Source organism: Gadus morhua, chromosome 20 (assembly GCF_902167405.1).
Source record: "Gadus morhua chromosome 20, gadMor3.0, whole genome shotgun sequence".
NCBI classification, from domain to species: Eukaryota; Metazoa; Chordata; class Actinopteri; order Gadiformes; family Gadidae; genus Gadus; species Gadus morhua.
This window is the reverse complement of record NC_044067.1, coordinates 11,297,411-11,322,682: the sequence shown is the minus strand read 5'-3', so window position 1 is coordinate 11,322,682 and position 25,272 is coordinate 11,297,411. Positions and strand designations below refer to the sequence as shown.

Sequence of the window (25,272 nt, the reverse complement as noted above, 5' to 3'; positions counted from 1 at the left end):
ATAATAAAAACTCCAACTGGTGGTCCCTGTCCCTGTCAACAACTATCCAGTTGTTAGTGTGTGTGTGTGTGTGTGTGTGTGTGTGTGTGTGTGTGTGTGTGTGTGTGTGTGTGTGTGTGTGTGTGTGTGTGTGTGTGTGTGTGTGTGTGTGTGTGTGTGTGTGTGTGTGTGTGTGCGCACGCGCGCGTGATTGTGTTTGTCCGAGAGACATTTACATGGGTAACTGCATTTACCTTTCACATTATGCAAATATCCTGCTTCTTCTAAACTTTTTTTTTTTTTACACTTTTTAGTTATTAATTTAAATTATTAAATGAAGATGTAAGCTGGTGGGGGAAAAGAGTAGGAGGAAACCAATCATTGACATGATTAGATACTTAAATAATGTAGAGGCTTAAGATGGAACTTTTATGCATGTATTAGGGAAAACTTGTGACAGGAGCCATCTATAACTAAGTAAATAACTCTTTTATAAGCTCGCAATATAACAGCGACAAGAGCTGTTGCCTTATTTACCATGAGAAGCACTGGGTTGCATAAAAAGTAAATCACTAAAAGCTATGACTTAGTCATAGTGTTGTTCTCAGGGGCTGCAGGGGCTGAATGTGGCTTCTGGGGGGATTGAGTTGATAAGGAGAATCCACCTCAGCTGGCAGGAAGGAGGCGATGCAAATATAAGCACAGACGTGATGTGACCTGTATCCACTTCTCAAGTGGGTGTCTACTGAACCAGTTCCAGTTTGTCTCTGTGATTTTGCCAGTAGTGAATTCCAGCTGCCGGTAGGAAGGTGATTGCACCTTACACAGCTAGCTTCTCTAGCAAACCACAAATGTTGTGCGAACGGACCGCAACCACCTTGAAAAGCAGAACTCTGAAAACTCGGCGACAAACATTTGTCATCCCTGTCATCTTAGTGAAGGGGAAGTTGTGTTGTTACACGTGAACTTAAGGCTGAAATAGGAACATCAATACCACCCATCCTGTTTGTGTGGCAGACAGGTTGACCAAAACATTTTTAATTACTCTACACATTACCCATGACTATAATTCTATTCAACCTGGTGACAGTAGGCACTGGCAATTCAGTCATGTTTTTTGGAAGTCATCAACATACTCATAATGTATGCATTATGAGTATGTATGTATTCCTTTCCTATTTGTAAAGCGTCTTTGAGTACTTATAAAAGCGTGATAAAAAACGGATAAATTATTATTATTATTATTATTATTATTATAAAAAGCTGGATTCATTTTGTACATGACTTATATCTTGGTGTGTACATTATCATGAATGTCCAAAATGAGGCCTACTACTTAAATGTGATGCCTGACCATCTACTTATAGATTTAAGGAGAAAAGAGCTACAACCAACAGCACTCATTGGTGGATCAGGTTTAAGGAAGTAAAGTAAGGGTTAGGGTTAGAAAAAAAAAATACAAATAAAAGTTTGCCTCAAGGTCTGGGTGATATTGTTTCATGGAAAGTATTAATCACTATTGTTTTGATATTGCTGCATCATGTAGCTAATTCAATTCAAATAAATGGTCTGCACAGAAAGGTATAGCTCTTTAACCATGCATGCACTACTTCGCTGTTGAATTAAAAATGAAGATTCAAACAATGCCAAGAAGAGACAAGAAAAGAAGAGTCATGGTCCATTTAATTCACATACCATATATATGGTTATGTGTGCGATCATGATGCTGATGTTGATGATGTGGGCGTTATAGTGTGATCACAGACTCCAGTAGGGCTCTGGTGCATTCCAACAGAAAATGTTTCATACACTGGTATAACAATACAAAATAACAAGAAATAGCATGCAGAGCGTACTTTGTGAGCAGCCATATTATTTTGACATTAACATTAGCGCAAATCAATTTTACTCATAATACTGTTGCTTCTGGTTACCAACATCAAATATGTAGGCTACTTCCTATTATTAGGTCGCTTTTTTTACATTGGCTCACTATTTTGTAAGATTTCACAATTTCTCCAATGAAAATGTCACAATTGAGGGGTTTCAGTAAAAAATAACAGCATTTGGGTCACCCAACAACATTTTGTTTTTGAATGGCTGATTGCAGTGGAGCTAGTAATCCAGCTGCGTCGCTGCGCCACTGCTTGATGCATAGGGGAAACACTGTCCATGTTATTAAATCAACATATATCTCCCTTGTGCATCAAATAGTGCAGTTCCAGCAGGAGAACTGCACATGGAGGAACTCAAAGGGTAATCTCGCTGCATCAGAGATGTTGGCAATCATTGGAGGAAATATCAACAAATGACAGGGGACTTCTCCCATGGACCTATTCGTTCCACAATCTCTACTCAGTTTATACCAATAACCCAGCAGTCGTATTCGGGTTTTGTTGGGGAAAAGGCTACATGATGGCCCCCTTGTTAATGTAGCTTGTAAATAGGAAGACCATACTGATACAAAAATGTGTTCTGCTTGAACCTTGGAGACCAAGTTTAAATCTGTGTGTTTTTATTATGAAAACTGAATTATTTATGTTGCTTGTTAGAGTTTGCATTTTGCTTGTGTTTGCTTGTTAGGGTCAGACTATTTATGTATTATAAAGGCCAACAAGTTTAACAAAGAAGAAGAAGTGGGAAGAGAGTGGTGACCAACTTAGTTAAAGGGAAGACCCAGGTCCCAGCTGGACTATAAATGTCAAGCATGGTTCTATTCTGCAACCTCAGTTCCATTGTTTCAAAAGTGTTACGCAGGTGTTGAGTTTTTTCGTTTTTTTTCATATTTCCATTAGCCTTTCCCTCTATTCTTGGTCTGCTTCCTTTCTGACTGAAGAACAGGCAGCTGGCCCTGAGAGGATTTCCTTGTAAGACACTAATGCTTTTTTTTTATTTTTTTCATTTAACATCCTTTTTAGTTTGGGCAGGAGACAGGAAAGAGGAGACCTCTGAAAGCTATCGGTTTCCATGTAGAAAGACACATTTGCTGCGCACGCATTCTTGCACACGCTCGCTGACACAAGCTTCTACACGCGCACAGACACAGGTAGTAGTACTACTTTTAAACGCAATTCTTTGCGGGCTATTATTTTGTCGTTAGGCTACTTGCAATTCCAATACACAATACACAAATACTCTAAATATCAAGCATTGTGGAGCTAGCCTACCAAGTATGTCGTTACGTGGTTGAACCTCGACCACCGGCGGATCACACACTTATACCAGCTGTTCGATGGAATCCTCAGAGTGATGTACTCGCAGTGTGCTCGGGTAAAATCATTCGTTAGGCTGTAGACCGTCGTCATGTGTGCAACTTGTCGGCAGAAAACAAGGAAGCATTCGTGTTTCCATCTTCTATCGCGTCGACTCCGGTTGATTACAGGTCAGGTAATTTCTTGATATAAGATGAATTATATTGATATACATAAACACAAACGCTATGACCTTACGGATGTCTTCACACTTTCCTTGTGTTGTTAACGTGTAGCCTGTGCGTTGTGTAGTGATCAGCTGCCCAGTAGTGAGTTGTGCGGGCACGCAGCTCCGCAATGTGTGTATCGAAGCACCTGTAGAATCACAAGCCCTGATATCAAGACATCCATAATAATAATTTGGGCGATGGGGTGGTCACTTCTAATGAAAAATGTGTTACAGGGGCTATCAAATTGTGAGACGGTATAAAGTGATAGTGTTAAAATCACATAATCGTGCCATTTTTGCTACGGTAATATAGGATTCCTCTTAACTACATTTGGGGTACTTTTATACAACGTGCCATGTTGACATGCTATAAAGAGTCAAAGCTTATGTAAGCACAAAACTTGTGCTTACAAAAACATTGTTCCCCACTTGCATCATCTCCTTCCGTTTCCACAATGCCGTAGTTGATGTTGTGGGCCGTTTCGCCTGTAGCAACACAGCCATGATGAAGGTAGCTCATTTGGCACCTAATTGTCGTTGGGTTGAATCATTCAGTTGTCTATATTATGGGCTTATGCACATTCTGTCATTACAATGTTAACACTTTCACAGAAGTCACTGAAATACCTTGTCTGGACCAGATTTTGTGCAGGGTTCCCTTTTAGCTGCCATCTGTTAAGAGCAACATGGTGCCAGATCTGCATGCCTTGGGAATGACATGCCTCATCCAGCCTAAATGCATCTTGGGTGCCATTCTTTCTTCAATAGGTCTACATTAATTTACTCGCTCCATGCACAGCCAGCCTGTCCTTTTACCTGGTGAACTGAACCCGCAGAAAGATTTAGTCAGCAATTTAAAGTGAAACAAGGTCAGAGTGTTTTGAATTCCCCCATCTGCTTAATAAAAACACCCATGTGATGTAAAGGCCTGTTTAGGATCTGCGTTGGATTGCAAAACAGCTGACCTGCTGTCAACAGAAAATAAAACTTGTAAATATGAAACCAGTCTAATTTACTCAACTGAATGATAGTTGACAAAAAGGCATGACGCAAAGAGGTCAGATGATAAACCACCATATTTGACAACATTAGAAAGGTTGCTTTCTGTTTCTTTCCCAAACTATTCAGGGTATGAGATGGCAATAGTCCTTGGTGTTAAGTTATAAGTAAAAAAACAATCTTGGCTTTGTTGTGTAATTGATTCTGATTCCACAGGCTAATCTGTCTAGCCTTGCAAAGCCAGACCAGTTACGCTTCAAATCGGGATGAGCATTTTGAGCCTTTTGATGACCATTTAATCGTCTGTATCAAATCCCAATTTATAAGTAAAAAAAGCAAAAAATATTTATAATTTAAATGTGTTCTACAACACATTGTCAATTTAAGGCTACATGGATCTCGATTAATTGCTCCAACTCTGCAGAAGCATTAAGAAAGCTCATGACAAGTTTATTTTTAGTGTGGCCAGGGTTTGGAGAGAGGAGGGAGGGGGAGCATAGATTAGTGTTGAGTTTTTATTTTCCTTACAAATATAGACTACCCTTTTTAAACTCGTACACATCATCACATGGAGATGTTTGGATTGCTACAAGGCTATTGGTTAACTGACCATTTAATCGACATTTCTCTTAGTTAGAAATGGACAGTATTGGAGAAGCATTTAAATGCATGCAATATGCCTCTGCTCTCTCGCTGGCTAATATCCCAGACTGCAGCTATCAGACTACATCCAGATACTTCCATTCCTGGGGCTGGACTTTGACCCCTTTCACTCTTGTCAGCGGGCAGGAATTATTTGCCCTCTGTTTCCCGCTTCTTGTTTGAATGAACAGTCATGTGTTGAAAACAATGCTGCAGCAACTCTTGGGTAAGCTAAAACTGCGTTACCAAAGCAGGCATGATCTTCAGAGGCACTTTGAATTGCATGCATCCATTTTCCATGGTTTTGCCTCTCATATGTCATAATTTATTGAGCTCCCATCTCCTCGGGGGTCCTTACTGAGTTTCTACCTTCCTTTTCCAACACCTGATACTCTGCTTGAAAAGTCCAGAAGTCCCTGCTGCTGCCAGTAAAATCCACTTACCCAAAGTGAACAAGCAATAAAAAAGCACTTTCCACTTTAAGCATGTATATATCCTCTCACAGCTTTGACTGAACCAGAACATAGGTTTTGTTGTGGTCTTCATTCCAGACAAGGAGCTTAAAGTACTTGAGTCTAGGTGTGATTGTTTGCCTTTGCTCTGGATTCCCAATGAGGGCCATTTCAAATACAGAACACCCTGTCTAATTTCAATAATTTGTATCTTCAATACCATAATAGTCTAATCTGCTGATTGCAACATTTCTTGATATTTTGTGACTCATGTCCTGAGGGAGTACGTGTGTTTCCTTAGCCTAGCTCTGTTGTTGAACTCTGACCCCATATAATTACTAATTTGCTTTCCAAATGACCCACATTTTTCAGAAATGAGTACTCAATGTGTCTATTTCTTCACATTTCTCCCCTCCTCTCCTGCTCTGTATAAATACCGCTATGCTGTTCAGTGCATGTCCTGACATGCTCTACAACACTAGGGGGAGGAGTAAAAAAACAGGGCAGCAAAGAACGAAAGCGATACAGAGGGAGGGAGGGAGGGAGGGAAGGAGCCAAAGGAGGGAGGAAAGAGAGATAGACAGAGAAACAGAAAAGGCGTGTGAAAGAGCAGGGCATTCCTTCCGAGGCAGCACAGAACGAAGCAGCTAGCTGCCTGACAGAAAACAAAAGCAACATATATAGCAGCAGGCAGTAGGAGTGGGGAGTTGAGACACTTGGGAGAACAGAGTCGGCCAGTAATTGGGAGACCTAGAGAGTGCAACGGGAGCCGTGAGGTGATTGATACGGGGTAACTATTAGATCTGCCTACGGAAGTAAGAAATCATTATCTTGACTGACTCGTTGTGTTCCTCTCTCCTTTCGTTCTCACAGATTTGTACGGAGCCATCAAGAACCTGCAAGGTGTGATGCACAGCAGCAGTAGCCAAGGATCCTCACACTGATCTATTTCAGTATTCTGAGGTCGGGGTTAGAAACGAAACGACCCCGTTGAGTTGTTACTTGGCAGCACACCTGCTTCCAATAGACACACCTGGACCACAACACAGAGCTGCCAAAATACTTTTCCCACGCGTGAACTTCCACCGGACTTGACCCTTATCTGCCCTGTCCTGTTGCCAACCCCTCACCTTACCTTTGACCCCACCAGAGGACTGGGAAGGCTACCTGAGAGGACTGCTGATAAACACAGCTAGGCTGAAGCACTAGCACTTTTTTTTAAACTAACAGGAACTGACACCGCTAGTCAAACCGCTAGTTCTCCCATGAAGAAGCTGTATAGATGAAGAAGAGCATGAGACGTGGAGCATGGAGAAATGTATAGACGGCGCTAGACGACTTATCCCGGGGACCCAATGAGTCGCTCTGGTTTCTCCAGCAGCTCCAGCCTGCTCCAGGGACGGCGCTTCTACTGCCGGGAATGGGCCCTGGACAAGCTGAGGCACTGTCTGGAGGCGCGCTCTGTGCCAGGGCGGCCGCCGGGGCTCCTGCTGACCGGGGGCCCCGGTGCTGGGAAGACGGCCCTATGCACTGAGTTGGTGTACCCCACCTCGGATGCAGGGATCAGGGTCGGGCTGGCGGCACGCTGCCTGGCTTCCCACTTCTGCCGGAGGGAGGAACAGCGTAGCGTCGTGTTGTGGAGGTTTGTTCTGGGACTGGTGGAACAGTTGAGGGCCTCGCCTCTCCTTCCTCCTCGCTACGCTGAGTTGCTGGACACCCCCTTCGTGTCCTCTGCTCTGGAGCCCCTCCAATGCCAGAAGGACCCCGATGACACATTCAAAAGGTTTGGAGGATCATAATGTCTCTTCGCTTTCATTGCCTCCCTCCAAACTATATGGAGTTTACCTCTGCACATACTAATTTAAACCAAATTGAGAAACTTTAACATTTTGGGATCTTTTTGTGATCCAACGTTTATTCTCAAAATATATCAAATGACATTGTAAGATATAAATTGGCACAACCTAAACTGAAGATCAATTCGGTTGACTAGCTGCAATTGTATGAAAGGTCTCTTATTGTTTTTATATGTAACATATATATATGCATATATTATTCACCAAGAAAGCCATGTTCTTTAATGCCATTTGTTAATATACGGAAGGGCCAAGAAGAAATTGTAGTTGTCGTCCTTCCTTATCTATCTTTTTATTTAATTATTTCCCCCCCTGTCATAATACGACCCATTCACTGCATGTACAATGGGCGCCATAGTCTGAATGCTACAATGCCATTTACAACACAACATCCTTTCAGTCGGGGTAAAAAAACGAACAAAGAGATGAGGGAAAAATTCGCAAAATGTACTCCAGCTGACCGCCATCACAGTGCTGGTCAGCGAGGTCGCCCCTCGATCACTCCCTTCCGTGTTGTTTACTCTGAGAAAGGCTCTGGGACCCCTCGCAGCTCTCCTCCTCCTCCCATGTTTGCTATTCTCTGGTGTAAAGCGCAAGGGCCAGATTCCACATTCCCCTCTCACTGGTTCATAGCCAGAGGCTATGTGTGTTTTGGAGCTTCTGTGAGACAACAGAGAGGCTTCGAGGCAAAGGCGCTGGCATGTGAACAGCCGTTGACAAACACATGAAACACAAGGTCAGCGCCGTGGTCAAAAAAGGTGTATGTATGGAGATGTATGTTTTGGCTTTAAACAGTTGTAGCTAGACAAGCGATTATCAATGTTTATTTGGACAAGGTCAACAGCAGTCAGTGAATTCTATCTCACAAAGGCAATTTTACGAGGTTTCTTTACCGGCTGTTTTAAAGACACGCTGATTGGCGTGGTCCTGGGGTTGTAGGGATATACAAGGCCATTTGTGTATAATCTCCTCAATGGTTCCCCCCCGCTGCTGTACTCACTGGCCATCATTGTCCATAGGGGTCAGTAGTTTAAGCACTTGTTTTTTAACACTTCCAAAGCAAAACCCTGTTACCAGGCAAAGGTTACGTAAAGGCCGTCCATGGCCGGGACCACACGGACTTCGTGGAGAAGAGAACTCCATATCGCAAATTGTGCCCTCACTGCAACGTCGATGACCAGCTGCACCGGATGGGAGTGTACCTTTTTTATTTGATCAATCACACACTCAAAGGTGATAAGCTCCATAACCTAAATAGTTTGGACTTCTGCCCAGTTTTTTTTACTTTGCTCTTTAAAAATTAAACCTATAATGATTACCTAATCATAAAGGTCAACATTGCAATAAATAGTTATACTGGCATGTATTCCAGACTTGGTCTATCCTTGCCCATGTAAAGATTTCTTGGGTAGCTTTCATGATTTAATTATTCTATTATTAAAATGTTGTTTCTTATAATGATCTGTGTGATCTCACATTACATGATAATGTAATCTGGTGCACAGTACGAGTTTAATTGGATACATTTCTTTGTATATCATTTTCAAAGGAAGATGTCAAATGTTCGAAGGAAAATTATTGTACAATTTCTATGTCGTTATAAAATAAAAATGCAACTACTGAAAAATCAAAAGAACAAAAAAGATGAATAAATCATAGACTAAAACAACCCAACTTTAAAGAAAAAATATTTGTCAACTGCCAGTAGTTGTAGGAATAAAATGAACCTCTTTGTTTTTCATTAAGGAGTAAGGAATCTCTGTCGTTCCTACTTAACTGAATAATATCCCATAAACCAGGCAGAGTAGAGTGCTATGTCACAATGATGTGTGCAAGTGTGTGTGTGAGAGCGTCTCCCTGCCTGCCTATGGGGTGTAGCTGGAAATCCTAAACCTTCCAACAACGTGAGTCATCAGTACATGAGTCCCAGCCCAGAGCAGACTCGATGGTGAAGGACACCGCAGCAATGGGGTTGCTCTGCCTGTCCCAGCAAGAACAACCTGCCACCCACTCCTGGATGAAGTCAAACTTTATTCTAATCATAACAATTTTTTTTTTCCACATCAAAAAGTGCTTCTTCTTGTTTCTTTGCAATTGGATTGATCTCATTCAGTCCAGTTGCATTTATTTCCGATGGTTGCTCTTCATATAGTTATATATTAAATGCAATAATGACAAGGTTACTTATTACTTAATCTCCTTGGTCTTTTGTCATTTCCCTCCTTGTACCTTTCATTCAGGTGTCACAACCCTGATAGATTGCTTTCTTGAATGATAATGAATCATCTCTCTCTCAAACTCTCATTCACTCCCTCAATCACTTTCCCAGGGCAGTGTTGTCTCCCCTGCTGGACATTCCTCCTCCTACGCACACTTTAATGGTGGTGGTGGACTCGCTGGACTCAGAGCTTGGCTACGGGACAGGCGACGGTGGAGCAGGGGCTGTAGGGGCACCCCCAGGGAAGAGCAGTACCATTGCAGAGCTCCTTGCCAGCCACCAGCACCTGCTGCCCAGCTGGCTGTTGATCGTGGTCTCTGTCCGACGCCATGACAAAGCCGCGTGCAAGATGTTCTCAGGTACGGGGCACGGTTCCGCTAGATAAGTCAGTGTACACATTTCTCATTTAAATGTATCTTCACCCAAACCCTAACCCTAACTCTAGGGATGGCGCCATCGCTGGTGCTTAGTCTGAAATTGCGTTGGAACATGCGGCCAAAAGGCACAGCTTGCTTCACTGCTACAGCTGCAGTGTTTTATTTTTTTTGTACACTGAGCGTTTGTGTTAACCAATGCATTCAGTTACACAGGCTGCTTCTGAGGTGTAAAACCTCCCTAATGTGTTTGTCACTGACATTGCGGTTGGATTTTTAGTAGTGGTTGGATGCCTTCTCAGTATTTTTGGTATCCAAGACAATAGGTGAAGCTATAGTCGATGAGTAATGCCGTGGGTGTCTATAAAGCCTGGCAACAAATCAAACGCTTCTTATCGATACCATAATTGCTTTGGAACACAATGTAAGGCTTTACCAGCCTTTTTATCAGATTACTTTATTGCAGTCTTTTTACACTACTATACCCACTACTGTATAAAAAAACAAAACATTTTTATTATCAAAAGTGTTTATGTATGTATATAATGTTACAGGGCAGGATAGATTAGTGTCTAGAGAGATCTGCTTGGCTTTCATCCCTGCCGCCTATGGCTCACCTCTTAGCTAGGCATTGGCAGTATCATTTTTTTCATACCTTCCTTATTTTACACAGTGGTTAGAAATGTAATCCAAACCAAAAAATCCAGCTCTTTGTGAAAGAAGTCATTGTAGCTTTGGTGAAGAAACTTATTTTACAGAAATGCAACGATTAAACTTCAGACTTTATATTATTCCTGATTGAATTTCACTGTCAATGCCTAAACTTAGCCTCATTGAGCCTCATTGTGTAATATTATTACCATTTAGTTCAATTAAGAAATAAAGGATAACCCCAGCATACAAAAGCTCAATTATAATGAGGGATTTAAGTGAGGATTAAGGGATTTTATATTTTATTATTGAAAATAAATCGGTCTCTATCAACAGTATTGTTTTTTGGATCTTACAAAGAATAGATTTTAATGAGAGAGTGCATTACGACTGTTAAGTATATTTCCTACTGTTCTGCTTCTCTTGCTGCAGCTTTTCGTAAGCTGTGCTTGGATGACCTGCGGAAGCCCTCTCCAGTACGTGATGTGCAGCAGTACATTCTCCACCGGCTGGACAAGGAGGGTCCACTGCGCCGGCAGCTGACCCCCGAGACGGCCGACATGCTCAACCTGCTGCACATCAAGAGCAGCGGCTGCTTCCTGTTCCTGGAGCGCGTGCTGGACGGCGTGGCGGCCTCTCTGATTGGTCTACGAGAGATCCGTGACATCCCTGGGACACTCAATGGCCTCTACCTGTGGCTGTGCCAGAGACTCTTCCCCAAGGGGCTGTTTCTCCAGGTCAGGCCCCTCCTCAATGCCCTATTGGCCGCCCCCAGGCCCCTCAGCATTCAGCAGCTCTTCACCGCAGTCTGGACCCAGGACACCACCCTCAACTTCCCGGACTTCCAGAGCCTCCTTCAGACCCTCTCTCCGATCCTTATTGATGGCCCCTTCGGGAACAAGCTGCTCTTCCATGCCAGTTTTGCTGAGTGGCTAATGGATGTCAAATACTGTACACAGAAGTACCTGTGTAGTGTAGAAGAGGGACACTGCATGCTTGCTATGACCCTCACATTATGGGGCCCACACCTGAACACAGAGGAAACCTGCCAGCTAGGGACCCATCTGGTTTGCTCAGGTATGCACAAGGACAACCCTTCCCTGTTGGCATTGTGGATTCTCTTGGCAGACATACCTCCTCTCACTCCCTGCTTTAGCCCTAAGCTACCCTGCCACGCTCCTTGGGACTGTAGCTCCTCCTCAACTGAACCGCCTGTTCTAGTTAGTCAGGAAGTACTTCAGCTCTTAATGAGAAGTGGCATTTTTCCTCCAACCTGCTCTACAGATTTAGGTCCAAATGTAGGAGTGCATTGTCTAGAGGGTTCTGGGACTGTTGTGCGACAGGCATTAGAAAGGCAGGACTCTGTGAGGATACTGTTAGACAGTGGGGTGTTTGTCAACCGAGTCAACTCAATCGATGGACAGACTATGCTGGCCAGTGCAGCCCTAGTGGGCTCAGTTGACGTAGCCAACCTCCTCCTGACACGAGGAGCTGACCCCTTAATTGGGGATTATCAGGGTCAAACGCCACTCACGTTGGCATCCAGGCAGGGTCACATCGGAATATTGGCAGAACTCCTTAACTGGGCTAAACTGCAAGAGCCAAAGACCGTAGTAAGGATGTTAGAGCACGCAGACAGTGAGGGATGGACAGCGTTGCGTTCTGCGGCATGGGGAGGACACAGTGAGGTTGTACGTCAACTGTTGGATGCAGGGGCAGATGTTGATGGTTGTGATAGTGAGGGACGGACTGCACTAAGAGCTGCTGCCTGGGGGGGGCATGAGGAGATCCTTCTTACCTTGCTTGACTATGGGGCCAAGGTGGACAAGGCCGACCGTGAGGGTCGCACCCCACTTATTGCTGCTGCCTACATGGGACACAGAGAGGCTGTAGAGATCTTGCTGGACCACAATGCAGATGTCAACCTTGCTGATGGAGACAGGCGCACCGCCCTGTCAGTGGCTGCCCTTTGTGTCCCTACTGCAGCTGGGGTCAATGGTTATGGGGAGGTAGCTAGTCTGTTACTGGAGCGGGGGGCAGATCAAGGACATCGCGACCATGATGGAATGACCCCCCTGCTTCTTGCAGCCTATGAGGGCCATGAGGACATAGTTGAGTTGCTCCTAGAAGCTGGGGCTGATGTAGATGAGAGTGCAGGCCCTGACGCCAATGCCCCGGCTGCAGCTGCGGTAACCCCGCTGCTGGCCGCTGCGGCCATGGGTCACATTAAGACAGTGGAGCGGGTGCTTTTCTGGGGTGCGGCTGTGGATTCCATCGATGGGGAAGGAAGGACAGCACTAAGTCTTGCCGCAGCCAGGGGAAGTGTGGAGGTTGTCCGTGCATTACTAGACCGAGGCTTGGATGAGAACCATAAAGACGACTTGGGCTGGACACCGCTGCACGCGGCAGCCTGTGAGGGCCATCGTACCGTGTGTGCTGCCTTGACGGAGCGTGGCAGCATGGCGCGGGTTGGGGAAATGGATATTGAAGGACGAACTCCCCTTATTTTGGCAGCCCAGGAGGGTCACTGCAGCACTTCCAGGATCTTGTTGGATAGGCGATCGCCAATAGATCATCGGGCCTATGATGGACACTCTGCCCTGAGTGCGGCTCTCCTGGAGGGCCATGGTGAGGTGGCAGAGCTGCTTATGAGACGGGGGACTGACACTGATGTCCGGGATGCAGAGGGAAGGCCTCTACTCTACCTCCTGGTTCTTGAGGGTCACTTTGACGTGGCTTCGCTCCTTATAGATAAAGGAGGCGTGCCCCTTGAGTCCCGGGATGCAGAGGGCCGCACAGCTCTTCATGTGGCCTCTTGGCTGGGAAATGTGGAGGCAGTAGGGCTGCTTCTGCAGCATGGAGCTGACCCCAATGCACAGGATGCCGAAGGCAGGCCGCCTCTGCATTCTGTAGCTTGGAGAGGACATGTGGAAGTGGGTCGGCTTCTCCTTGGCGCAAAGGGGATCAAGGTTGACTTGGCTTGCAACCAACAAGGGGCAACCGCTTTGAGCATTGCTGCACAGGAGGAACACACAAACATTGTCAGCATGCTGCTGGAGAGGGGTGCTCACCCTGATCACATGGACAAATACGGTCGCAGCCCTGTAAAAGTTGCTGGAAAAAGAGGACACTTGCCCATCGTACGTCTGTTAGAGAGCTATGGAGCTAAGCCATATCCAGGCCTGCTTCACCACTCCAATGCAATGTCCCCTAAAAGAGGGACTGTCAAGAGTCCCTTAAACAGCTCCAACAGCAATAGAGCTGAAGTTGGCACAATAGGAGCAGCTCTGTCAGGAGCATCAGCTGCTGCCTCCACCTCTTCAATGTCATCCCCAGGCTCCACTGGCGAGCGATTCCATTCGATGCAGAGCTCCCAAACCTCTTCCACATGCCACTCCCTGGCTACAGTGCAGACAGTGCCGGCTGATAGCTTGAGTTTCACTCAGCAGATTCAACAGCATTCGCTCCCAAGAAGTCGTAGCCGGCCCTCAACGCTGCCCCCTCCGGAGAACTCTGTCAGCGGCAGTCTCCACGGGAGTAGGCGGAGACCGCCGAAGGGCAGCCCTCCTCCCGGTGGTTGCACCGTCGAAGCCATGGTCCACACATGTGAACCCCCACAAAAATGCTTCTCCTCTGGGTTTGATTATCCCAGCAAACTAAAGTCCCCAGACTCAAACCTGTTTCAAGCAGACAGAGCACAGTATGGAGGGGGGAAATGGAACTCGGTCATGGTTTCCCTCGGGGTAATGCCCGGACAAGATTGCCCTCCAAGAGTGGCCAAAAACCGTGGGAGTCCACCTTTAGGATACCCCTACCAAATTCACAGCCCGGCTCAGGGAGAGACTTGGAATTCTGGCCTTCAGAAGAATATTATTTCCCCACCTTGCTATAATTATACCCCAGTTTCCCCTGCTAGTGCCTTACCAGAGGACTCCACAGCACATTTGTCAACCAATGACCCACACCTCAATTTAAAACAGGCCATCAAACTGCAATTTGAGGGTCCTACCAGTGCAGCCCTATACAAAAGGGAGACACCACTATGACCACACTACTAGGTGATTTGACATTTAGCCATCAATATTTTTGTTTTGTTTTGTTTTATATTCATTTTTTTATGAACCTTGTACTGTATGTAAAATGTATAGAACATTAATGCCACATTTCACTTAAATTATGAACTCTAAATACCAGAAGAACCATTGGCCTGCAGGTTGAGCTCCAGATGACTGCATTCCTCTGTAGGCATACATTTAGAGGCATTCCTGGCATGGGAATAACGGCATTCTTTGTTTTAGTTGGAGATTGATGTTTTCACAGTTCAAGGGGCCATTAGCAGGGTGGCTAATGGCCTTTCGGGATAGATGAAAGAGGAATGGATTTGGCAGAGCCCGCCTCGCTGTCTTGCTTCCTGAGGAGTTCTTCCTGGGGACAAGAAGGCAAAAAAAGCTGAAAGCTGCTGGCTCACAAGCCTTTCTAATTTTCGATGATTTGATGATTGTGTTTGTTTGTTGATTAGTGTCTTTTTGGTCGTTTGTTAAACAGCTCGTCCACTAGCATAGATGGAAAAGGTGCATTCTACCTCTCAATCTTTTTCTGCTCTTGGACACTCTCCCATATTTTTTTAACAACCCATTTCATTTAATCCTGAAATGTGCACATTTTAATAAAGGACATGGTCATTAACGCATGGAACCGGCAATACATTCAGCAGAAAGTAACATAAATATGTCTTGCCTTTTTGTTTATAAATACCCTCCACCATTGACCTCAGCTGACTGGCCTGCATGGCTGCCAATAACAGGCACTCCTTTGTTTCTAGGAGAGGGCCCCTATTAGGCCATCGTAGTGGTCGTCTGTAGGGAAGACTTAACAATACATCTACATTCTTATAGCCCCAATAATTAGTTTAATTCCAAACGTATACGTAAATGTAATAAGACATACAATGAATAACCAAATAATAGGTTTCCTCAAATAATTTCGCACAAAATAAGCCACTCAATCTCACTTTTATTAAGTATGTATATATATTTTTTTAATGGATTATAAATCAGTAATTCTGCTGCAGGGCTTCATTGCATTAATGGTCTTTGAAAAATACCTTTTTATTTTCACTCATGTCAAAACAGCAGCTGGCTTGTTGTCCTTTTCTGCAAGTGTCTGTCACTGTCAACAACATAGCATGCAGGCTGCCAACCCACCGTGCCTTATGACACAAACTGTTGAGGACAGCCAGACGGAAGGCACCAACTCGGCTCGCTCCAAGTGTGACCGTATCTGGCAGGAAGCATAATGATCACGATCATCAGATTCCATGAGCCATAACCGCTCAAGATCGATGTGGGGGGAGCGAGTGCTATGGACGATTCACAGCTCACTGAAGTACTTTCATGGTATGCTTTCTGAGCATTTTTAATCCGGTGAATATTTAATTACCGTCTTGAATTAAATTGGCAAGCTGTGTCGTAATGAGTCACAAACTCTGGAGGTGTCGTGTCTACTCATTTTGTGTGTGTGTGTGTGTGTGTGTGTGTGTGTGTTTGTGTGTGAGACACAACAGCACCTTTGAAATAGCTGTGAGGCAGGATGCTGTGTTTGATCACACAGGGAGAGATGAAAGAGCACTTGAGCCTCTACCAGACAGCAGCCGCCTCACCCCAGCCGGGTGCTCAGTCTCTCGGCCATCGCGACACGGAGCAACATGTCTCGAGACTCTTTTATTCACTCAGGCGTAACACACAATGCGAAAATCCAGCTTTCAAAATCTGTACCCATGTGGTTTGATTCCGTGTTTGTTGTGCTACTTAAACATGTGAGTGTACATAGGGGTACATGGGGTGATGGAATACATCGTCATATTAATCTATGTCACAACCTTATTAGCGTTTCAGATTAACTATAAAGTGTGTAGGCCTATGCTTGCGTGGATTCTCTCACTGTGTTTTACTAAAAAGCGACATTTGCAAATTTGTAGCATCTTGTCATTTCAGCAGTGATTGAAAAACCAAAATAATTTCTACATGTCTCTTCAATGTGCCCCATCAAATCATAGTGTTTTAGGGTGCTGTCTTCATGGACATGCCATGATGCCAGCACCATTTGTATTTAAATAATCAAGTGATTAACATCTTATTCTCTATAGCTGACTTTATAACTGGAAAGAAAAAAGCCAATATACAGGTTGCTGACATTTCTATCTGAATTGAGTCTGAATTTGTTAAACTGTTATAGCCACCCAAAATGTTCCAGCAAAAGGAATGTCAGCACAATGTAATTCGTAATGTGTGCTAAATCATGATATTTATATGGGTTGGATCAAAACAGTTCAAATCATGGCCCCCTCAGCTTTCTGTGCAGACGGTTACTTAGTGGTTATTGCCTGCCATGCCTTTCCTCTTGAAGCTATGACACAGCATGCCTTCAGCAAGATAGAGTAGCACACATTTTGATTGTATGCCATAATTGGAGCCAACAGACTACAGATTTGAAGGCAAGGGTATGACATCTAGCAATCTGTAGGGGCACCTCACCCACCTCCTGCTGTGTCATGAGTACTGGCGGCATGTCTCGGGTTTAATTGGACAAAATATGTCTGGGGGATTAACCTTAAAAGCATTTCTACCTTCCCTGCCAAAATGCAGCCTATGGTTGCCATGCTCTAAATTCCAAGACATGGAGGTAAAATTGGGAGGGAAGTGCCGAACAGTTTATTGCAGGGTATTTCTGAGTGGGAGGTTCGTGTTTGATGTGTTCGTGCTGTTGCCTGGCTGGCTGGCTGGTCAGAAGGGGGTGACGAGATGCAAGTGTTGTGTGCATGAAGATTCCTTCATGTTACATGCCGGAGAAGGCGGCAGATACAAGTGGGCGAGCTGTGTAATAAAAGACATGCTCTTCTCCTTGCTCTGCTCTGCTTTCCATATTGTCCAAGGACTCAAAATGGGAATAAAAGATGTTTGTTTCTTTACATCTCAATGTGATCAAAGCAACAGCTTGTATCTGCTAGAATGTCAGTGAAACGGCAAATTGCTTATTTAAGCTAATAATAATGTAACTGTTTACTTACCCTCTCATCATTCAAAGCCTGCAACAATCAAACACACAGCATTTTAGTGATTTCTCCCTTTTATATAATCCTAAAGAATAAATCCCATTTTTTTATCCTTAAGGGGACATTATCCCAAACTCCATGTCCTTTTGTGTTCTATTGGAGATAACATAAACTAAAGTTGATAATATCTCAAGTTACATGGCTTCAGATAAAAAACATGAAATATTGTTGCATTTTTCACAATATGTTACTCTCATGAAATGCAACAATTAGTTATAAAACGTACTTACAAAATAATTTCAATTTAACAACGTGGTCACACTTCACACTTTTATTTAGTATGTAATTCATTTGTTAAGACTAGCTTTTTAGTTGACAAACCAAACAAAAAACATCCAACTCACTGTTATCCATTTCCAAAAATACATAGCCAACAATTCATGGGACCATTGTACTTTTTACTCTAACCCCCAACATCCCACCAACATGTTAGATTCTTGTCACATTCACAGTCCCTTGCCTTACAGTCTAAAGTGCATCTTCATGGAAATGGAATTTAGGTTCCTTTGTGGGCTCCAAGGTATTTTGCAGGATTGCTTTAAATATGTCTCATATGCCATTTGAGACATATGAAATGATGATATAAGGCATATGGAGTTTTTATTGAAAAAATAATTTTCCACACAAAATGTGAATGTACGGTGTAAATCTAGCACTGATTGACCTGGTATTAAATATCTTTACTCAGGTCTAAATTGCATTGAACAATCCTCTGTTTTGACAGGTCAGGGAAAACACAAAATTATGGTATACCTACCATATAAAAAATGTTATAAATAAATCAAGAACAATAAAGAAGAGAAATCTCAGAAAGAAACCGCCATAAACCTCTTGATGTCTCTCATCTCTGTCAGTTTATTCCAGGCAAACACTCATAACCACTATGTTGCACCTAATCACAAACCAATTTTCTGAACCATACGCCTGATAAAGACACACGTCAAACACCTTGTAGCCAAAATGAAGACAGGCAGTGGATTTGGACAGCAGTACAGGGTAATTGCAGAACATTCCTGCAGCAGAACAGCACTATTCAAGTGTTTTATACAGAACACATTCAAAAAAGGATTGAGGGTTTATTTGTCAGCCAAGCCAGATCTGGCAACGACAGGGAGGCTTGTATGAGGAGAGTGTGTTGACTTTATTGTCCTTAACTAACAGTGTTGAGTGGTGTAGAACGTTCATTACAGAAGTTTAACACAAGAATGTTGTGTGGGCACCAAATAATGTTTACAGTAAACAGGGATGCCTACAGAGTAGATAACATGAGATGGCAATGAAAACAATCAATAAACACCTTATTTAGAGATCGAACTCGGTACACCCTTGTTGTGCTAATTATGACAGTTTAGTACATAGAATAAGTTTTGGTATTCATTAAACTAAGGAAGAACAATTAGTATTTTGGAATGGCTTGTTGGTAATCAGACTCAACTAAAGTGAAAAAAACTACATCATTTGATCTGCATGATATAATATCCAACATTCAAGTTCTATAACTCCCCTCCCCAAATGTAATGCACAATATTGGTTTTGAAAGTTGTGGATCTATTGATAGGTTGAAAACATCTCAGTGCAATTGTTCTTGTCATGCTTCATTGGTGCGAATACATTCGTACATGAGGGTGTGCTACCGGCAGAAACCGGTTTGTTTAGCTTAGTAAGAATTTCAAAAGTAATCTTACCCACATGTCTGCCTACATCAGCAGGCCTTTCCCTTCATTCTGGTCTTCATTTGTACTGGTAGATCTTGATGCAATGGTGCATGCTGTCGGACACCACCAGGTGGCCCTCTGGCAGCAGAGCTAGGCCCCGGGGGCTGCTTAGCCCCTGGCTGATTATAGGCCAGCCAACCCCCTGTGCTGGGTACAAGACCACTTTGTGCTGCTCGCCCCAATCTGCAACCAGCACATTCCCATCCCCATCTATGCAGAGGCCCCAGGGACAAGCCAGGACAGGGCCCATTCCAGAGCAAACCCCCAGCACCCTCACTGTGTTCCACCCTGGCTCCAGGACCTTGACACAGGGCTCTCGACCGGTCTCGCTGCCCCGTTCGGAAACAGCTACCATGCCCGTCGTCAGACACGCCGCCACCAAGTAGGGCCGGTGGAATCCTGTGACCACCGTTCGCTCCAGACAGGAACCGGTCTTGGGGTCCAGCTTGAGAGCCACAAGGGTGCCTTTGCGGATATCGGCGATCAGAAACTCATCCTGCCTTGTTACCGTGACGCCCCTGGGAGCCTCCAGTTCTTCTCTGCTGGAACCAAGACCCGAGCCCCCAAAGGTGTTGAAAAGGCGGCCGTGGCGGCTGAACACCAGCAAGGCCCTTTCTGCGGCACAGCTGAGAGCAATAAGGCCCTTGGCATTGACAGCTATGTCAAAGTAGTTTCGACATCGTCTCACGGAGCCTTCAGAAGTCGGGGAGGTGATGTGCTGGAGGATGTTGCCTCGTGGGTCTGTCACCTGATTGAGGAATAGTTTTGAATTGAGATTTGTATTGATCATTATTGTGTCATTATGTACAGTTGAAAAAAAAACAGCTACTGTAATTACATATTATATCTTATACTTGGATATACTATATAGTCAAACATACTTTATACTAAATTATGCATGCCCTTAGATATTAGTACATATGAGTACTTATTTTATTGTTATTATATTACCTGCACACGTGCGTTTCCACAGTCCACTATGAAGATTTGACCCTGTGGTGTTGAGTGCACCCCACTAGGGAGGGTGAGATCTGATCGTCCAGAACCCTGCTTCCCAAACTGTCCAATCTGGTGGCCACTTTCACCATGCAGCATTGCGAGTGATGAGTCCCAATCCTCCTCTATCTCTGCCAGGGCTGGCTCTCCTCCTCTCCGCTCCCTGCCTCTGCATTGTTCCTGTGGGGCGCCGTCTATGACTGACATGGAGAGTGACCGGGCTACTCTGCTCGCCCTGCCCTGCATAGGTCTTCCCTCCATCTGGTGGCCACCGTCCATCCCTCCATGTCCAGGCAGCACCTCCCCAACATTGGCGATCCTTGACCTTTTCTTCCGGAGAGATGGAGAGGCAAGGGCAAAGCCAGAGTAGTGGGGACTGCAGCTGCTGCGATTTACCTTCCAGCCGCTGTTGGGATTGCTTTTGTCGCCGCTTATCAGGGGCAGTGTCTTGCACGTCAGGTCTGCTGCAGACCTGGACAGACGAGAGCTGTGATTCAGAGACCCTCTGTACTCTGGACGTGGTGAGGTGACGATGAAGGTGTCGCAGGAGTCAAGGCTGTCCACTGGGGATGGAGCACGCCCAGAGTCCCCTGGGGTGCTGTGGTCATCCGAGTACTGGCTCAGGCGAGAGTTACACTTTGCCCTGTAGGTGAGGTCCAAACAGCTTTGACTGGCCACAGGCTCCTTGGGAGCCATCTTGGAGAATGTGTGGGGTGGAGAAGAGTACATCTTTGAGTTTGATTTCACTCTGCCTCTGTCTCCTTTATCCTGACCGTCTAAGCTCCAATACTGATTCAATTTGTTCGGCTTCGAATGGCTGCATTCCACAGAAGAATCTCTGAAACGCAGACTGCCTTGTTTCCTCTGGTTTCTTGGGATGTGGTGTCTGCCACGACTGGACTGCTCGTTACCTTCAGAATCACCTGTGTTGTAAGCTGCAGGGCCAGACAGCAAGACTTCCACCCCCTTTTTTACAGCGGTAGGAGAGTCCATATCATCCTCCTGGGATGACTCTAAGTCAGACTGTTCACGTTTTGGAGGCCAGCAGCGCGTCTGCACCGAGGGTACTTTCGCTTCCATGACTGAATCGTTGTCACTCTGAGCAGAGAGGCGTATTTTTCTCACGACCCTACTTGTTGATACGGTCAATGACTGCCCTGCTCCTGTGCCGCCGTCTGGAGTGGTCCTCTCTTCCCTGGCGCCTCTGTGGCTCGCCTCCCCACATCCTATCTCGCCAGAATGCAAAGCACAAAGCTGGCCCTGGGGTCCACACTGGCCAACAGGCAGGCTGAGGCTGTGATCTTGCACACGAATGTCCCCAAAGTCGACAGCGTTGGTCTGGGAGCTGGGCTTGAAGGACACTTTCTTGAGGGAGAGGGATATTTCCCATGGCTGGAGAAGCTCTGCCACTCCCTGCTGCAGTAGCAGGTTGTGGTCCGACCCAGATTGGTTCTGACCTGGATGCTGGCTTCCCCTCTGGATCTGGTTGCGCAGATGGGCCAGTCTGCGGAGTCTCTGGTCCAACAGCGACTGGCTGACCTGCACGGCTGCTGCGTTGTCCCGCTGCACCTGTTCCAGACGCTGCTGCGCGTCTCGGTGGTCTTGCTCCACCCTCTCCACAAGGCGGCACTCTTCCCTACGAGCTCCCAGAATGGCACGCTCCAACCCTCGCTTCACCGCCTCCGTCTCGGCTGCCTGGTACTCCTGCAGGCGACGCAACTCGGTCTCGGCCCGGGCCAGATCACATAGGGCCTGGGTAGCCCAGCACGGTAGCGGAGACAGGGGCAAAGGAGCGGAGCCAGGCTCACCTGGAAATTCCCCATCGGGCTGAAACTGAGGGCTGAGGCTGAGGTTCGGAATAGGGGAGGTAGGATTGCTGCTCAGTGGAGATCCCAAATACATGATAGCAAAGATGGATGAGTTGATATATGGATGCCTTGCAGTATTGATGATTGGCCGGATGACGTTGAGGTGGGCCTGCAGTCACCCAATCTTGCCTTCTCAGTTCCTCACTTCCTGGGGACAGAAAAAGAAAATGAACAAACAATTCATGCCATGAAAGCTGCCCTGTAACATCCTATCAACCTGTGAAAATAGGATGGTTTACCGTTGAACCAGTATTAAGTTATCACAACTTATTGGTTATGCTCATTGGAAACTTTATAAAAAGATGGAAACTTTTATAGCTGCATTGGTATTAACCAATGCTGCTTTTATAGCTGCATTGGTTAATGCCACCATGAGAAGTCAAGGATACCTCTTTTATCTTCATTTGGATTCTACAAGTCAGACAGAAGCTATGACTTGACACATCCAAAATATCGACACTTGTTTGATGGTTCCCCTTGAAGATGATGATTTTCTTTTCTATGACCTGTACGGCATCTCACGACCAGGTCACCCGAGATGACTACCTCTGAGGGAACAGCTCAAACTGCACCCCACATAATCATTGCAGACGACGGATAATAACCAGCGGCACCGGTTGCTAAGCTGCCAGAGCAGGGCCAGATTTAAGTATAACCACTGTAAAGAGATGGGACACAGTGTGGCGAAGGGAAGAGTGTATTAGCATTTCACATGCAGGCAGACCGGCAGCAGCAGCCCCTATTGGGAAACAAGCAAAAAAACACACCACCCAAAATAACGACAGCAACAACATGAGAGTACCTCTCATGGAGCCTAGGTGTGGCAGGAGCACTACCCACCACCTTCCCATCACACCGGCTGTAAATGTGCCAGCAAGGATTAGTGTGTGTGTGTGTGTGTGTGTGTGTGTGTGTGTGTTTTTGTGTGTGTGTGTGTGTGTGTATGTGTATGTGTACGTATACGTGTGTGTGTGTGTGTGTGTGTGTGTGTGTGTGTGTGTGTGTGTGTGTGTGTGTGTGTGTGTGCGTGTGCGTGTGTGACGTTGTGCCATCAGAGAGACCATCCAGGGCAGCCTGTGGTGTTTTATTCATGAGGTAGAACAAAAAGCAGCAGAGAATGGCCACTGAGAGGCATCTGTCTAGCCTATCAGGGTGAAGTATGGTGTGTGACAGGCTGTCTGCCCCCCTAGGAATAGCAACACAGTACCATGAAGAAGTCATGTTCTCGGCAGGAACAATACATCACATCTCAACTAGACCTTTTTTTTAAACCCTCAGGACCGGCAGATAGTGCCTTGGTATACATACAACACAACAACTCTGACATTTACAAAAGGGCAGGTTCTGCTTCAGACTTTTTATTTAAGAGATATAAATTCCATGGCTGCCATCCTCTCTCCATTGTAATGACCAAAATAAAACGCTGAATTGAAGTCCGGACACTAGTCAACGTTCAGCCAGCCAGCCTTGAATGCGTCTGGACTACAATGGAAAACAGTGTTGTTTATGCAGTGAAGAGAAAAACATGGAAATGCTGACCTTGTGGCGAGTTTTACTTCCACAACAGCAATGCCAGCCCTGTGGTTTAAAAAGTGTTCCTTCGCATATTAATCCTGCTCCACATTTGTCCTTCACCTGCTCTTGATAAAAGATATGTCCTTCCTTCTCCCCAGCACCTCTCTGTCTATCATACATTCCTGAACCAGTTAAAATATTGCCTTTTGATTGCGGATTATACAGGAGAGAAAAATATTAAGCACTAAGATGGACGCCCTTGTGTATTCTGGTAACAGACACAGATACAAAAGGATTTGTCAACGAATGATTGAACGAAAGAAAGATCAACTTAATGTATACTGGGCCCACACTTGTTTGGAACAGGTACTGTTTTTTGAATATTAATCTGATGCAGTTTTGTATTCCTTAGACATGAATCGAAAAAAAAACATAAAAACAAACTATTAAAATATCAAGGAACGATTGTGTTTTCTTTCAGTCGCAGTTGACAGGCAATCACAGCAGCAGTGGAACCGTTAACTATACTATTTATTGTACAACAATTACATCACAATTAAATTATTAAGGTATCATAAAAAAAGGGTTAACACAGATATAATTTACCAGAAAACTTTGTTGGGTCTTATGAAGAAACAGGTTTACTAGCCGCTTCGCTGTCACTGCACGGCTTCCACTCACATTACCAGACAACTACATTATTGATGAGGTGTGTGCTGGGGGAGATCCAATTGCTTATCCAGTGGGTAAGTGATAGTCACTGTTCTGACATCTCTAGACCAAAGTAGAAGGCAAAAATGCAGACAAAAGAACACTTCATCATCACAAAGTATCACAGAATAACAAAGTATTGCAGAAACCGCTGGGATTCACAATGCTGAACTCATGAAACAAATCCAAAACATTCCAGACGAAATATAACCAGGCCAGAGACTTCAGTATAGAACATTCTACAAATAGAGAAAGACAAAACCACTGAAGTTATATATTTACCTGTAGATCAGCGTCCTGTGAAAGTATAGTACTTCATAAAACTGATGTAACTTTTCCTGACCTGTAATACTCCTGCACAAACACACACACACCTGTCTGTCACAACGGGGCACCGGAGTCCTTCATGTTCACCCACTGCCCCTCTATCTCTCTCTGCATGGTCTTCCCAGTGTCCCGGCTGTTGTTTGTTTTCTTCTCTTCTTCGTTGTTGCTAAGCGACCACCTCGCTAACTTGAGTTTCCATAAGAACCAGCCATTGTCTGTCAACTGAGTGAGTAGGGATATACTAAAAATGCCAACAATTTTATCCCATTGTGTTGTGTGGTTAATGTATAAATTATAAGGTTGTCAGCATACATTGGTTAAAAGGAGATAAGGAAACCTGGAACAAAAATTGAGGGGCCTACAACAGATGATAGGTCTCTAGGGGAACAATTGTTGCGGGAAAATATAATTTTTTAACCCATCAGAGAATGTAAAAAC

At 44.9% G+C, this 25,272-nt stretch overlaps 1 protein-coding gene across 5 annotated transcripts; it reads left to right on the top strand.

The window, feature by feature from the left end:
• The first annotated feature begins 2,347 nt into the window (after window positions 1–2,347).
• On the top strand, window positions 2,348–16,527 carry ankrd50l (ankyrin repeat domain 50-like). Of its 5 annotated transcripts, none has more exons than XM_030343406.1 (4): window positions 2,348–2,846; window positions 6,366–7,275; window positions 9,678–9,925; window positions 11,024–16,527. In XM_030343406.1, exons 2-4 carry the CDS (start codon window positions 6,848–6,850, stop codon window positions 14,635–14,637), a joined length of 4,290 nt encoding a protein of 1,429 aa, XP_030199266.1. In that variant the 5' UTR covers window positions 2,348–2,846; window positions 6,366–6,847; the 3' UTR covers window positions 14,638–16,527. The 5 variants fall into 5 exon arrangements, with proteins under 5 accessions (XP_030199266.1, XP_030199264.1, XP_030199263.1 ...); XM_030343404.1 differs by lacking the exon at window positions 2,348–2,846 and adding an exon at window positions 2,878–3,025; XM_030343403.1 differs by lacking the exon at window positions 2,348–2,846 and adding an exon at window positions 3,032–3,361.
• Window positions 16,528–25,272: the final 8,745 nt, after the last annotated feature.